Below are 13,140 nucleotides of genomic sequence, written 5' to 3'. Positions count from 1 at the left end.
AGATGGGGAGGAAAGAAATAGAAGAGTGTGTAGCAACAGAAGGGTCCATGGAGAGACAGGGAACAGGCAATAAAGGAAAGTTAACAGAACATAAGAACCATCTGACCTAGTATGGCCAATGATCCATCTAGCCCAGTATCCTTTCTTCCTATAGTGGCCGATGTCAGATTCTTCAGAGGGAATGAACAGAACCGGCAATTACTGAAACCGGCAATTATTAAGTGATCCATCCCATTATCTGGCAGTCATCATTTTGTATGTATAGCTGGGATTATGTTTTCTAGCGTGCATTACTTTGCATTTAACAGCATTGAATTTTATCTACCGTTTTGTTGCCCAAACCACCAAGTTTTGTAAGAGCTGCAGTCAGCTTTGTAACTCGCTGCAGTCAGCTTTGGTCTTAACCCTAACCCTAAGTAATCTGTTTTGAGTAATTTTGTATCATCCCCAAACTTTGCCACCTCACTGTTTACCCCATTTTCCAGATCTCGTATGAATATGTTTGAACAGCAATAGCCCCAGAACAGATCCTTGGAAGACACTGCTATTCACCTCTCTCCATTGTGAAAAATCACCATATACTCCTTCCCATTGTTTCCTTTTAGCCAGTTACTGATCCATCCCTCTTAGCCCATAACGGCTTAGTTTGCTTAAGAGCCCTTGGTGAGGGACCTTGTCAAAGACTTTCTGAAAGTCCAAGTACACTATATCCACTGGATCCTCTCAGAGTGACTCTTCCCCAACTAACTGTGTTCATCTGTGTGTCTGATAATTCTATCCTTTAGTATAATTTCAATCAATTTGCCTGGTACTGAAGTTAGGCTTACCAGCCTGTAATTGCCAGGAACACCTCAGAAGCCTTTTTTAAAAAAACTGGCTTTTACCAGCTGACTGATGGATAGCTAATGTAACAGGCTAATTTAAGCAATAGGTTACATACCACACTTAGTAGTTCTGCAATTTCATATTTGAGTTCCTTCAGAACTCTTGAGTGAATATCTTCTGGTCCCGGTGACTTATTACTGTTTAATAAATAAAGTTATTAACATGTATGAGTTGTACATGTCTGCAAGATTGGGGCCTCAAATAGGAACCAGTTTGAAAGTCAGTCTAGTTGGGAAGAGACAGTGGAGAACAAAGTGGGCAACAATTAGTTGAACTGAGTGATATGTGGTACCTTAATTTGTGCTCTTAACCACAACTACCTAGCAGAAGTCATTTATCTGTTCATTCAATCTCACAAAATAACAATCTACTTGCTCACTAGCTTGACCACAGCAGAGCTCTCAAGCAGGGAGGGAATCAAGTACCGGCCATAGTGAAGTGGACAGGGCTTAAACTGCTCACTCCCAGGGTTACTTGTACTCAGCCCAAACTGTAACTGGGGGTTTCAGGAAGATGAGGGAAGGGGGGTCAAGGGTGACTAGGGTCCTACCTATTCCATCAATACCCCCCCTCCACCCTTTTAACGCAACTACCTGATGGAGGTGGAACATGTCACAGCGGGGCCGAACCCCTTGATCGGCAGGGGAACCCCGACGCCACTAGCAGTTCGCCCCCCCCCCCCCGCTTGCCAGGGGAACCCCGGCCCGTTCTCCCCCGCCCAGCGGCGGGAACTGGCCATCGCGCTCCCCGCCCAGGCGGACACCGGCTCCAACAGCGGCTTTGCGGGAAGGGCGCCGCCGCCCGTTGGGGCAGGACAGCGCCCTCCCATCGGTCGCGCCCGAGCTGCGCGGCGCCCCGGGGCGCGGGCGGGCAGCGAACAGCGATGGCGGGGGGAGGATCCGAGAGGCCGGAGGCGGCCGAGGGGCCAGCGGGGACACACGTCAGTTGGTGCTAAGCGGTGGGGGGCGGGGAAGCTGAGCGGGGACGTGGACACAGGGGGAGCGGTGAGGGACTGAGGGGAGCTCAGTGACGGGGGCACCATGTGGCCTGAGCGGGGCGCCGCGGGTCCCCGGCCCAGCCCGTACCTCCCACTGCTCCAGCAGCCGCGCCATGTCCGCATCGTTATAATCCCGAATGTCCTTCTTCTTCTTGGCGGGCTGGGCCCGCCGCTTCCCCTCCGGCTCGCCGGCCCCGGCAGCCGCGACCAACAACAGCACCACCAGGCCCAGGCGGGCCCAGCTCGCGGCCGCCGCCATCTTCTCCGCGCTCCGCGAGGAGGAGGTGCCTCCTCCGCGTCCCGCCTCCGGGGGCGGGGGCAACAGGGGCCCGGCCTGAGATCCTGGAGCGGGAGGCGGCGGCCGGAGATGGCTGTGGGGCAGCAGCTGCCCCCGGCCTGCGTGGAAGCCCGAGGGAGCTGGAGCAGCGGCTGGCCGATGGTCAGGGATGGGAAACCCGAGGCAGGAGGGCGGCCCGCCCTTATCAGGAAGGGGTCACGCCTCCATTCCCAGCCGGGCGTGACACTGGGGGCCAGCCTCTGCACGCGTAGGCCCAGCTCAAGCGCTCCTGGAGGCCGAGGGACTGCCTGGGCGTAACCCAGGGCGGAATTTGGCCCGGTCGCTGTAAGACACCCAAGGTTTGAAAAGACCGTTCAAAAAGTGATGTAAACGTTTAACGTCTTTGAGAGGTTGCTCACCGCTCTCCTTCCCTTCAGTAGGGTGAACGGCTGCCCCAAATGTTCAAAAATCATGAGTCAAGCTTGAGATTGGCTTTAAAATCATGAGACTATGTAAAAATAATAGCTGTAGTGTTTTTATTTGCTATCTGCTTTTTGAGCCTTTTAGACGCACGGGGGGGGGTGTCACATTTGAAAGCTTTCTCCACAGCCACAAGGGCGAGAAATGTACTGTTTCCTTAAGAGCCAAGGCTGACATCATCACATATCCACTTGACTCCAGGAGCTGGAGCTTTAAAGAAAACAATAATTATCATGAGACTCAGGACAAAAGCATGAGAGTTAGCAATACTGCAGATGTGTTTAGTCTGTGCTGTAAGGATTGGCTCCCAATGTTGGAGAGCTTCTGGAACTCGTCCCAGAGATCTCATGCATTTATAGCAGAAGACTTGCTTTAACTGACATGTAGTCTCTGCAGGTTGAAACAGTAATCGATGGAGGGGCCATAGCTTCTAAGGCAGCTTGGAGAGGGCCAGCACTGCTTTCAGGACCTTGGCAGGTGGACTGGAGTCCATATGACAGGAAGGGCAGCTGGATAGAGGATGTGTCTGAGTGTATGCCCAGAAGTCCAGAGTTTAAGGAAGTGACTGGCCTCTATTCCAGAGCCAGCAAATCTAAGAACCCATGGGATCCAAGGCTTGGGTCTGGTACAGCTGCCTTGGTCTGCCAAGGTGTGCTCAGCTAGGGCTGTAAAAACCATATAATATGTGATCATTTTCTTACGTTTTTACTACAAATGTGCAGAAGAAACAGGAAGCTGTTAAACCATAAGCCTATTCCTGTAGTTTGTTAAATGAACAGTAACCAAAGCAGTGTTTTAATTAGCTGCCATTTCACAAAGCTGTTCCACAAATTATTAATTTACATATTTGTTCAAGGATTTGGCACTGTATCTAATATCTGGTCTGGTATATCAGGTTGCCATAGTTAATGTTGCTTTTATTAAAGATGATTCTGGTAACATTCTTATTGCTGGAAGATGTTTACATTTACTGAAAACATTCACATTTACAGACTAAATATTCAAAGTTTAGAAAGCTGGATCTCTGTCTCTGTTTTTGGTGTATGTAAATAAAAAATACAGTCCACTAAGTTTCTAATTTGAAATATTGTCTCTACTAACACATTCTTTCTCTTAAAACCAAAAAAACCCTCTTTACTTTGTCTTCTGTTGCTCCTATTCCACATACAAGTTCTGCTTGCCTTACTCTCACTTTACCTAAATATAACTATTTGTATGAGTCAGGTGAGTAGGTACTTCTGAATATCCTATAGTGCACAATATTATGCATTCCTTCTAAATGTACTAAAACTTTTGTATGTTGTATTCTACATTTCAGGGAAAGGAATGTTTCTTATACAAGGCTGGGATCTTACAACTGGCTCCGTGTGGGCAGAACCCCACTCAAATCAATCATGGCTTGCATGGAGCCATTTGCAGGATCAGGGCCTTAGCAAGGGAATGTTTCTGAGCTTTATGGTTCTTCCTACCCCAGTGATACTCATGGAAAACAAGAATAATGCAATCCTAAATATATACCATAGAAGATTGATGTGCATGTAAATAATTGATTAACTTCTAACTTCATTTATTTTTACTCAGGGATAAGTTTTTTTATTTAGTGAATTGGTTATGTTCAGCAAATCACATGGATTTACAAAGAGCACCTTTAAAAATTAGGCACACTTTAAAATCTAAAAACATTCACATTACTTGAAAAGGCTTTTTAAAAACTTTCACTTACAGTCAAGTTGCCTATGCATTTTCTCTGCAGATCACAGCAAAAAGTAAGGCATTCCATCTCCCCAACTGAAGATTCAGTGGTCTATCCAATGGCTTAGAGAGCTGTTCAGATGCAGTCGTACCAGACAACGTGTGCAACAGGTTATCTTTACAGTTAGTGTAAAGCTATGGTAGAAAGTTACTAGGACTGTAAATCTACGCCCTCTTGTTAATGTAAAACAAAATTATCTACTGTGGGCTGGTCAGGAAGTGGACCTTTGAGAGAAGTCAGGATGTTCTTAAATTTATCCCTTAAGAATCCCAAATTGGGTTTTTCTTTTTACTTGATTTAAATTGGTATCTATATTTTTAACTCTCAAATTATTTCCCATGTGCAAAATATGTTGCGTATACCATGTTCCTTTGGAACTCGAAGATTAAAGAACCTGGTTTTTGGCTGAAGAAAGACTCTCTGTTTTTCTGTTTCCTAAATATTAGAAGGAGGAAGAGGCGGCAGCTGGAGGACATGCAACTGGAGGTCCAGCTATGCTGCAAGCCAGGACCTGTTTTAGACTCGACCACAGTCCAGTCAGTCCTGGCAGTCGAGCACAGGTGAGTTTGATGCAGGGGAAGGAAGCTCGAGCTAGGTGTATACGAGTAGTTCCCATTACAATGATGGTGTCCCCAACTTAATAGGACGCAACTATCGACATTTGATTAATTTGTACTAGAAAAGATAGCAGTACAACAGAGAGAGGTAGAGTTGTTATCTGCTTCTATTTCCCTGTAGATTTAGGCGAGTGGGGAGAGATGTGGAGCACTTTGTTTATGTACACAAGGATGCCCCTTGAATCCTGAGAGAGCTTGATGAAACTTTCATGTTCTCTGCAATCCTTTCACAAAGGTTCCTAGGGATGGCAGCCTTATTTTTTCCTCTGTGGTAGGATGCTCTCCCACGCCAGTCAGTGATAACTTCGGAAGGCACCATTGCAATAAACAGGCTAGCAGAATATGAGTCTGGGTGGCTTCGGGATGCCAGCAGCAGCTGTGCTCTCCATGCCTTTGTTACCCTCAGAAGTGAGATATCAGCTAAAATCACCACTGCTGGTGGAAAATGGTGCCAGTATTCAATGCCATTGCCCTATACTCATAGTATTATGCAGCTGAACAATTCCTTCCTCATTTCCCTTATCCCTGGCGGGCCATACTTACCGTCGCTGGTGTTGTGAGTGGTGTCATGCAAAGCGTCCATAGGCATGTATGGTTAAAACTTTAGGGGACCAAGGGAAGGGAGTTCTGAATCTTAACTTTCACTTTCCATTGTGACTATACTGACAATGATACCTCTCTGTGTTTTATCTGTAGCTGCTGCTGTAGTGGCCTTGAGGGGTTCCCCCTCCACACCTCCTGGAATGCCTGAGCCAGATAAGGAGGAGAAAGAAGAGGTCTTGAGATGACACGTTGAGCAAGATCCTACAAGCTGGTGCTTCATCAGATCACGAGCAGAGGGCCTGGAGGATGAATATTGCAGACTATATGGAGAAGGAAAGAGTGGACATGAGAGAGGCCCAGGAGTTCCAACAGGAAAAGGAGAGGGAGATTCGGCAGGACATAATGGGGTTTTTCCAGCAGCAAACACAGATGCTGCAGACTCTTGTGGACCTACAGGTTCAACAATCATGGGCTCGCCCCCCCCTTTGCAATCCCTGGATAACTCAATTTTAGCACCTCCCTACATCCCCCTCAATATTCCATGTGGCATCAGGGGTTGCATCCCTCTCACTCCATACTGGGAGACAGTTAGGACAACCACAGCTTCACACACGTTGACCGGTGAGAGCCATGGTTGCTATAGGGGTGTCCCCAAAATGGATGTTTCCCCTTGTTAAGTTCTGTTCCATGTGCTGCAGAATGCCTGGTGGTACTGAAAGCAACCATTTACGGGTTATTGTACAGTATGACAACTCATAGGATCAGTGACAGTGTAATAATCATAAATGTACAGTGAGCACCACAAAATGAATAGGTGCATTGACCGTGTTATATTCATAGATGCACACCAAGCACCACACAATTGCTAATAGCCCTCAAAACTGCAGGGCCAGGTAGATCACAGCCCACCATAACACATTACTGTGACTGGCTCTTAAAGTGCTTCTTCAAAGCCTCCCTGAGCCCTATAGCTTTGCATTGAGCTTTTCTAATGCCCTTGTGTCAGGCTGTTTGAACTCAGCATATAGCTGCTTCACCTGCGCCCTTCTCCCCTTTGCTTCACAAGATACTGTGCAGGACACAACTGGTAGCTATAACCATTGGGATATTTTTTTCACTGATATCCAGTCTTAGGAGTAAACAGTGCCAGTATCCTTTCATTCTACCAAAAGTACATTCAACTGTCATTCTGCCCCTGCTGAGCTGGTCATTGAATCTTTCTTTGGTGCTGTCGTGGCAAGTATATGGCTTTATGAGCCAGGGAAGCAAGGGTAGACTGAGTTCACCAGGATCACCATTATTTCAACATTGCCAATGGTAATACACCGGTTGGAAAAGGAAGTCCTGGCTTGCAGCTTTCTGAACAGTTCTGTGTTCTTAAAGATGCAAGTATCATGCACCTTCCCTGACCAGCCATTACTGATGTCACTGAAGCATCACTGGTGATACACCAATGCTTGCATAATCATAGAAAAGTAGCACTTTTTGTTGACATACTCTGAGGCAAGTTGGTCCAGTGCCAGAATAGGAATACACGTGCTGCCTGTTGCTCCACTGCAGTTCAGGAAACACGTTGCTGCAACTCCATTCACTATGTCCTGCATTGCCAAGAGTCACACTGCTGCATAACAAGAGACTTTTAATGGCCCCCACAATGGATTTTCCACTTCCAGAATGTTTTCCCACTGACCAGAATCAATGCAAAGTTACAAGTTTCCACAGTGCAGTCACCACTCAATTCTCTATTGTCAATGCAGCTCTCATTCTGGTGTCCCTGAACTGGAGGGCTGGGGTGAGATCCAGGAACCTTGGCCTTGTAAGTTGTGCATCTGAAAGTTTTGCAGCTATTGCTTGTCGGCCAAAACCTGCATTACAATGCAACCCCATCAGTCAGTGCTTGTTTCTGAGGGACAGAAGCGGCACGCCAACATGCTACCAACAACCTTGAATTGGTTTTCACTATGTTCCATAACAATGCTGGAGGATCATGCGTCCTGTGTTTGCAATGTTCACGAGCTTCTGTCAGAGATGGTGGACAACAAGCAGGGTTACATGGATGTGTGAGATTTTTTTTTTAAATGATTGGATATGGATGATATTATGGGATGGAGAAAGATGCTTGCTGGGAAGTTAACCTCTAGCTCCCAGTCCCCCCTGCACGTTTCTGCCCCACCATGAATTGCCAAAACATCCTAAAAGACAATGTGTTGAACATAGACGAGTTGCACACTGGGATACCTACCCATGGTGCATCAACAAAAGCGCTCCTGGTGAGTATGCACACCATCAACACGGGGAGCCAAGTATACATGCACACAAGCAATAAACTAACTGTGGTTGCTTTATGCCCATATAACTTGCAGCAGCAAAAGTTTGTAGTCTAGCCATGACCTCAGTATCACTTCAGGAGCCTTGAATCCATTTCACTCATGAAGTGAGAATACACACTAAGTAGATTGGTTAAGTTTAGAGAACAGATATGTTGTTTGCCACAGCTAGCCAGAGCCCAGATATAGGCTCAAGCTGCAAAATTCAGGACTGAATCCAAACTTCTTCAAAGTTAGGGTTGGTTGGGATCTAGCTCGTAGTCTGAGCCAGCCATGAAGCTCTGATTCAGCCACTGATTTCTCCAAAATTCAGGGCTATACTGATCTGGAGTTTAGACTTGGCCATATCTTTACAATTAACCATACACATACATACACAGTAATGTATTTTATGTATATAATGACACTATGAATTAACTGCATCCTGACTGACTAAGCCAAGCTTTTGGGGGAAGTGCTGTGCCAGCTTTGTTGCTGGAATACATTGATTTCACCAGTTGGCACAAATTCCATAGATATAAATTCTGTCCAAGTGCTGCATTATTCAATCAGCTCCAGCAGGGCTAGACATTGTTATCTTTCATCTCTGCAATGCTGTAGAATATCCATGTTAATGTTAGTCTCATTGTAAAATTTGCTTTTATTTCAACTGCAAATTTTCACGGATTATACCTACATATTGATCACGTAGATTCTGATTATCATGTTAGGAAAGAATTAGGGGAAATGAATGTTGGATGAGGCTCATGCATCTCCCCTAGGGACTCCAGTTGTAGTCTAATTTCCCATTCCAAGTTAAATTAATTTTAGAGTCTCTGGTTTTAGGTTATTTACAGCCCAGTTCTGGCACCCTTACTCAGAGTAAGTAGTACCTTACTTTGCAAGGAGTCCCATTGATTTTTAGTAGGACTACTTGCAGAGTAAATTACTACTAAATAGGAGTTAAGGTGCCAGAATGAGGTACCTCTAATTATTAGCAGCTCTCCTTACAGAACACACACAAAGTGGGGAGATTGTAGGATTGGGGAATTTCTGCAATGATAACATGAAAAACATCTAATTAAAGCAAGCTGATGGTATATATTAAAAAAAACAAAAACCTTTCAGAGCTGTACAGCTGCAGGACACAACCCATTGACCAAAAGAGCAATCCAGGAAGGGTGGGCCTCTGCACATTTTGTAGCAAACACTTTGATCTTAACAAAAACAGACCTAAGGGTTTTAAGGGAAGGTCTGGGATTCCTATTTATGCTGGACCATTCTTACCAATCTGGTATTCACAACTGTATAAAGTGCTTTGGAATTTCAAACCAGTCTGTGTCTACAAGCATGCTAGATTGTGTCTGGCCCTGTTTGGGTGTGCAAAAAGAAGAGAGAGGCCACAAGGAACCACTTTGCCCTCTGCCTACCCCTAGGTGCTAGCCTCATGAAATGGCTTATAGGGAGGGAAGATGGAAACATGAGGTGGAGGTCATTAGAGCTCTCAGATTGGGCCAGCATAGAAAATGTATGCTGCAGCCTTCCAAAGAGTGGCAGAGCAGTTTTAGAGCTACATTTTCTTTTTAATTAAATGATTTTCTTTTCTCTGTTGCTGTGTGAAAGACCCACACTAAGAGTAGGGGGAAACTGACTATATATGGGAAACAGTGAAAACAACTTTCCACAAAGTTGTGTCACATAAAGAGCACAAAATGAAAAAGTTTTTTTTTCTTCCGATCTCTTTCAGTTTAAAGTAATCTTAGATGTCATGTGCAGCAACAGGAGCTAAACATATTTCAAACATAACTGATGTTTAAGGTGCTGGTATTTTTCTTTAATTGTATTTTTCTCATGTCACAAATAGAACTTTTGATTATACAGCGTGAAACTAAAGTTGCTCAAAATGTGAAAAATCAGGTCTTTTTTTTTTTTTTTTTAAAGAACACTGCTACTATGCCAAAAACTAAAGACATCCAATTATTTTAGAATATGAAAAATCAAACTTGTGCAAAGATATAACATTTATGTTATTTGTATTTTGCTGACTGTCACAGTTACCAGTTTAACTGGGTCCCTGACTCCTGGTGTCTCTGAGTGCACCCCCAATCCAGGTCTCAGGACTTGGGCCATCATATCTCATGGGATGAAATCATGGGATTCTCCTGCTCTCAAACCAGGCTTTGGGTTGCAATCCCTGGTGTATCAACCATGATTACTTCAGCAGATCTGACTTGGGCTTTGACCCTGCCATTGTGTTCCCTCAGGCTCAGGGAGCAAGGACAGTTGTAACCAGTGACCAGACAGCTTTCTTAAAGTAAAGTATTATTTATTTAGAATCAAAGTATGTAAAAGAAAACAGATCTTAAAAACAAGAAAGTAGTCTACACACTTGCCTGTGTTTCCCTAAGGCTTACCATTTCCTGGATATAGGAAGATCCAATTTCTTTCAGACCGCTCTGCAGACCCTCTCTCTGTGTCAGTTAGCCTGTCCTTCTGAGAATTCTCTCTCTCTCACGCACACACACACATGCTCCTGTCTTCTTCTGAAAAGGGCTTTTTAACTGTTTAATGTCATTTTAATCTCTACTTCCCAGCCTGGCAAAACAGCTGTATAATTTCAATCTGGATCCCAGTGCCATTGTCTTGTAATTGCCACCTCAAGTGTTTTGTCAGAGGTTACTTATCTGGGGAGCCATTGTGTTGCCTTCCTATTTCTTCTTCCCACAGGCCCCTATTAAACTATCTGAGTGCCTTCATTCAGGAAAATTTTATAATCTATACCCAATTTATAATACCCTCCCCTCACTGACCAGGGAACAATTTATCAAATTGTTATATCTCAATATTCTTAGATTATTAAATAGCATCTCCAAATCTGTTACATTGGAAAATCAATCTTTCTTTCACATTTCTATAAAGCAATAAAAAAGTTCAAGTTTCTGCAATACGGAAGTCCAAGGTGATCTAGAGAAATTAACTTTATAACATGATAGAAAGACTCAGGAAACAAAACTCCACCCAGCTAGTTAAAGCTTTTCATTTTTGTTGTTGTATTAAGCACAAGGAAAGGGAAGCATGAAAGTGGCCAAAGAGAAGAGCTCACACAAGTGAGTCAGCCTCCCACACACTGCTAATCCATATTAAAAAGCATTTTTAATCCCTTCCAGTGTAGCTATGCAAGCAATTATTAGCCTTGAGAGTCGTTTGAGCTTTGTACGCGCTCAGTGGAATCTCTCAAGCGCTGCCACCTGACTTCCATGTCTGATAATCAAGCTAGGAAGCACAAAATAGGAGGTATGACATCTTTGTTGACCAGTTTGTCAGACGGACTATTAAAAATGTCCTAGAGTTACTCTTTGAACGCTGCAGCTGTGGAGCCCAGCAGATCTGCAGAGGCTCTCTTTGGAAGAGAGGTGCAGAGATCTTTCTAAAGAGCCCATACAGACACTATCGAGTCATTTAAAAGTTTAATCTTAAACAAGGTAGATACATCTACTGGATCCTAAAAATGTAAGGAGCAGATCTTTAGCTAGTGTAAATTGGTGTAGCCCCACTTAAGTCACTGGAGCTAATCCTATTAATACCTACTGAGAATCTGTCTTAAAATAAGACATTGTTTAAACTCAAATTATGACGTCCCCCCAAACTGCTATAATAACCAGCATTGTCACTATGAAGAGAGGGTGCATAGAGGGGTGAAGAACTGCCATATTCTGGACCCACCCAAAACACAGTGTCCACGTTTCCCCACCAGCTCTGAGGCAACACTTTCTTTGTTCAGAACGGTGTGCATCCTGCTAACATCACTCTCAGATAAAAATGATCAGGTGAGTCAAAAAGGCCAATAGGGCATTTTCAGTCAACTGCGGAAAATCTGAGCAAACAAATCTGTTGCAAGATCAATCGAAATCTCTGTCTACAAATGCTTGCGCTCTATCTGGCGTGTGGTGCAGAATGTATGGTGCTTACAGAGGCACTGATGCAGCACATCCATGGGAAGAACTCAGTAGCAGATGCCTCAAGAGATTTATGCATGTCCTAGTATAGAAATTAGAGGAGACACTAAACAAATACTCCCAGCTCTATGATTAGCAATAGATCAAATCAGATCATGGTCATACACGATCATTAGGTCATGGTCATACATTTCAATTGCAGAGGAGCAGAACATCAACTGTCACTGGGGAGGAAAAATACACTGTAAAGGACAGATGGTAATTTGGAGACAGTATCAACAACACATTGAAGGGCAACATTTGCTATTTTTGCTCATCACCAATCCTGAGGCTAGTGAACAATGGTCCAGTCTTCTGGGGCAACTTAGAGAAGCCTAAAGGTTGTCTGCTTTAAATTGTGTGGGTTTCTAATGGCCCCATGGGACATTCCAGCAGCTAGGAATCATCAGGATTATAAAGATCAGCCATGTCCCTTGTGCTGGCAGCTGGGAGGAAAGGTGATATAGGAGATGGTACAGAGATTCTACCCAACCCAAGGATCTGTCTGCCTTGGCCCAGGAGGAATGGCACAAAGCAGACTTAATATAATGGAGAAGACCTAATAGGTCATCTACTAGTTCTTTCTGCCAGTGCAGAGACTAAACAGCTTCCAAGATGACCTTTCAAAGCCTTCTTCAAACTTGGCCATCCTCAACAATTAACTAAGTTCATATTTAAATAATAGGTGCCCATCTTGGTACATAAAATATATGGTTTTCCTTTAAGAGTATGGCTGGAAATATTTGAAAATATAAACTAATTCAGAACCTGGCCATTGATTCTTATTCTTCAGACTATTTTGAAATCAATTTTATAGAGCAGGGGTGGCCAAACTGTGGCTCCCAAGCCACATGCAGCTCTTTTAAAGTGTGAATCTTGTAGTCCCGCATGCCCCCCAACCCCCATTCTCCACCTACTAGACTGGGGCGGGGGAGGGCACTAAGAACCTCTGCCTTGCAGCAGCGTGGTGAGATAGGGGCTGCTCAGCGGGGAGGGGAGGTCTCAGGGCTTCAGCCCCACAGGGCTGAAACCCCGAGCCCCGGCAAGCGCCTCCTGAGGTCCTGAAGCCCCGACTCCTGGCAGGTGTGCCCTGACTCTCAAACTTCTCAAGATTGTTGTATGTGGCTTGACAGGTCAGTAAGTTTGGCCACCCATTATAGAGCTTTTCAAAAAGCAGTAACTGGCAGTTGGTAAAAACTGCTGGGTCGAGAATGCAGATGTTACAGCATGGGCCTGATTTGCCTCTAAACCAAGGATACACCACTCTGGTAGTATAAATGTAAAGGA

The 13,140-nt window shown here is 44.6% G+C and overlaps 2 protein-coding genes across 4 annotated transcripts in view; one reads left to right on the top strand and one right to left on the bottom strand.

Moving 5' to 3' along the window:
- Window positions 1-9,737, top strand: part of LOC311527959 (uncharacterized protein) — a 29,546-nt gene extending 19,809 nt beyond the window's left edge. For both annotated transcript variants that reach the window (XM_084642466.1, XM_084642465.1), the window contains exons 2-3: window positions 4,839-4,952; window positions 5,706-9,737. In XM_084642466.1, coding sequence (XP_084498592.1) covers window positions 4,839-4,952; window positions 5,706-5,760 — 169 coding nt within the window. In that variant the 3' untranslated portion in view covers window positions 5,761-9,737. The remainder of the gene's footprint in view (window positions 1-4,838; window positions 4,953-5,705) is intronic.
- Window positions 1-13,140, bottom strand: part of MESD (mesoderm development LRP chaperone) — a 121,819-nt gene that overhangs the window by 8,333 nt on the left and 100,346 nt on the right. Inside the window, exon 1 of one of the 2 annotated variants that reach the window (XM_084642463.1) lies at window positions 1,971-2,474. The exons of the other annotated variant lie outside the window; for it this stretch is intronic. Coding sequence (XP_084498589.1) covers window positions 1,971-2,141 — 171 coding nt within the window. The 5' untranslated portion in view covers window positions 2,142-2,474. Of the gene's footprint in view, window positions 1-1,970; window positions 2,475-13,140 lie in introns of those variants that run through there. 2 annotated transcript variants of the gene reach the window in all.

This window comes from Lepidochelys olivacea (genome assembly GCF_965140295.1).
Source record: "Lepidochelys olivacea isolate rLepOli2 genome assembly, chromosome: 10".
NCBI classification, from domain to species: Eukaryota; Metazoa; Chordata; order Testudines; family Cheloniidae; genus Lepidochelys; species Lepidochelys olivacea.
The sequence above is the reverse complement of the archived record's forward strand: the minus strand, read 5'-3'. Positions and strand labels throughout refer to the sequence as shown.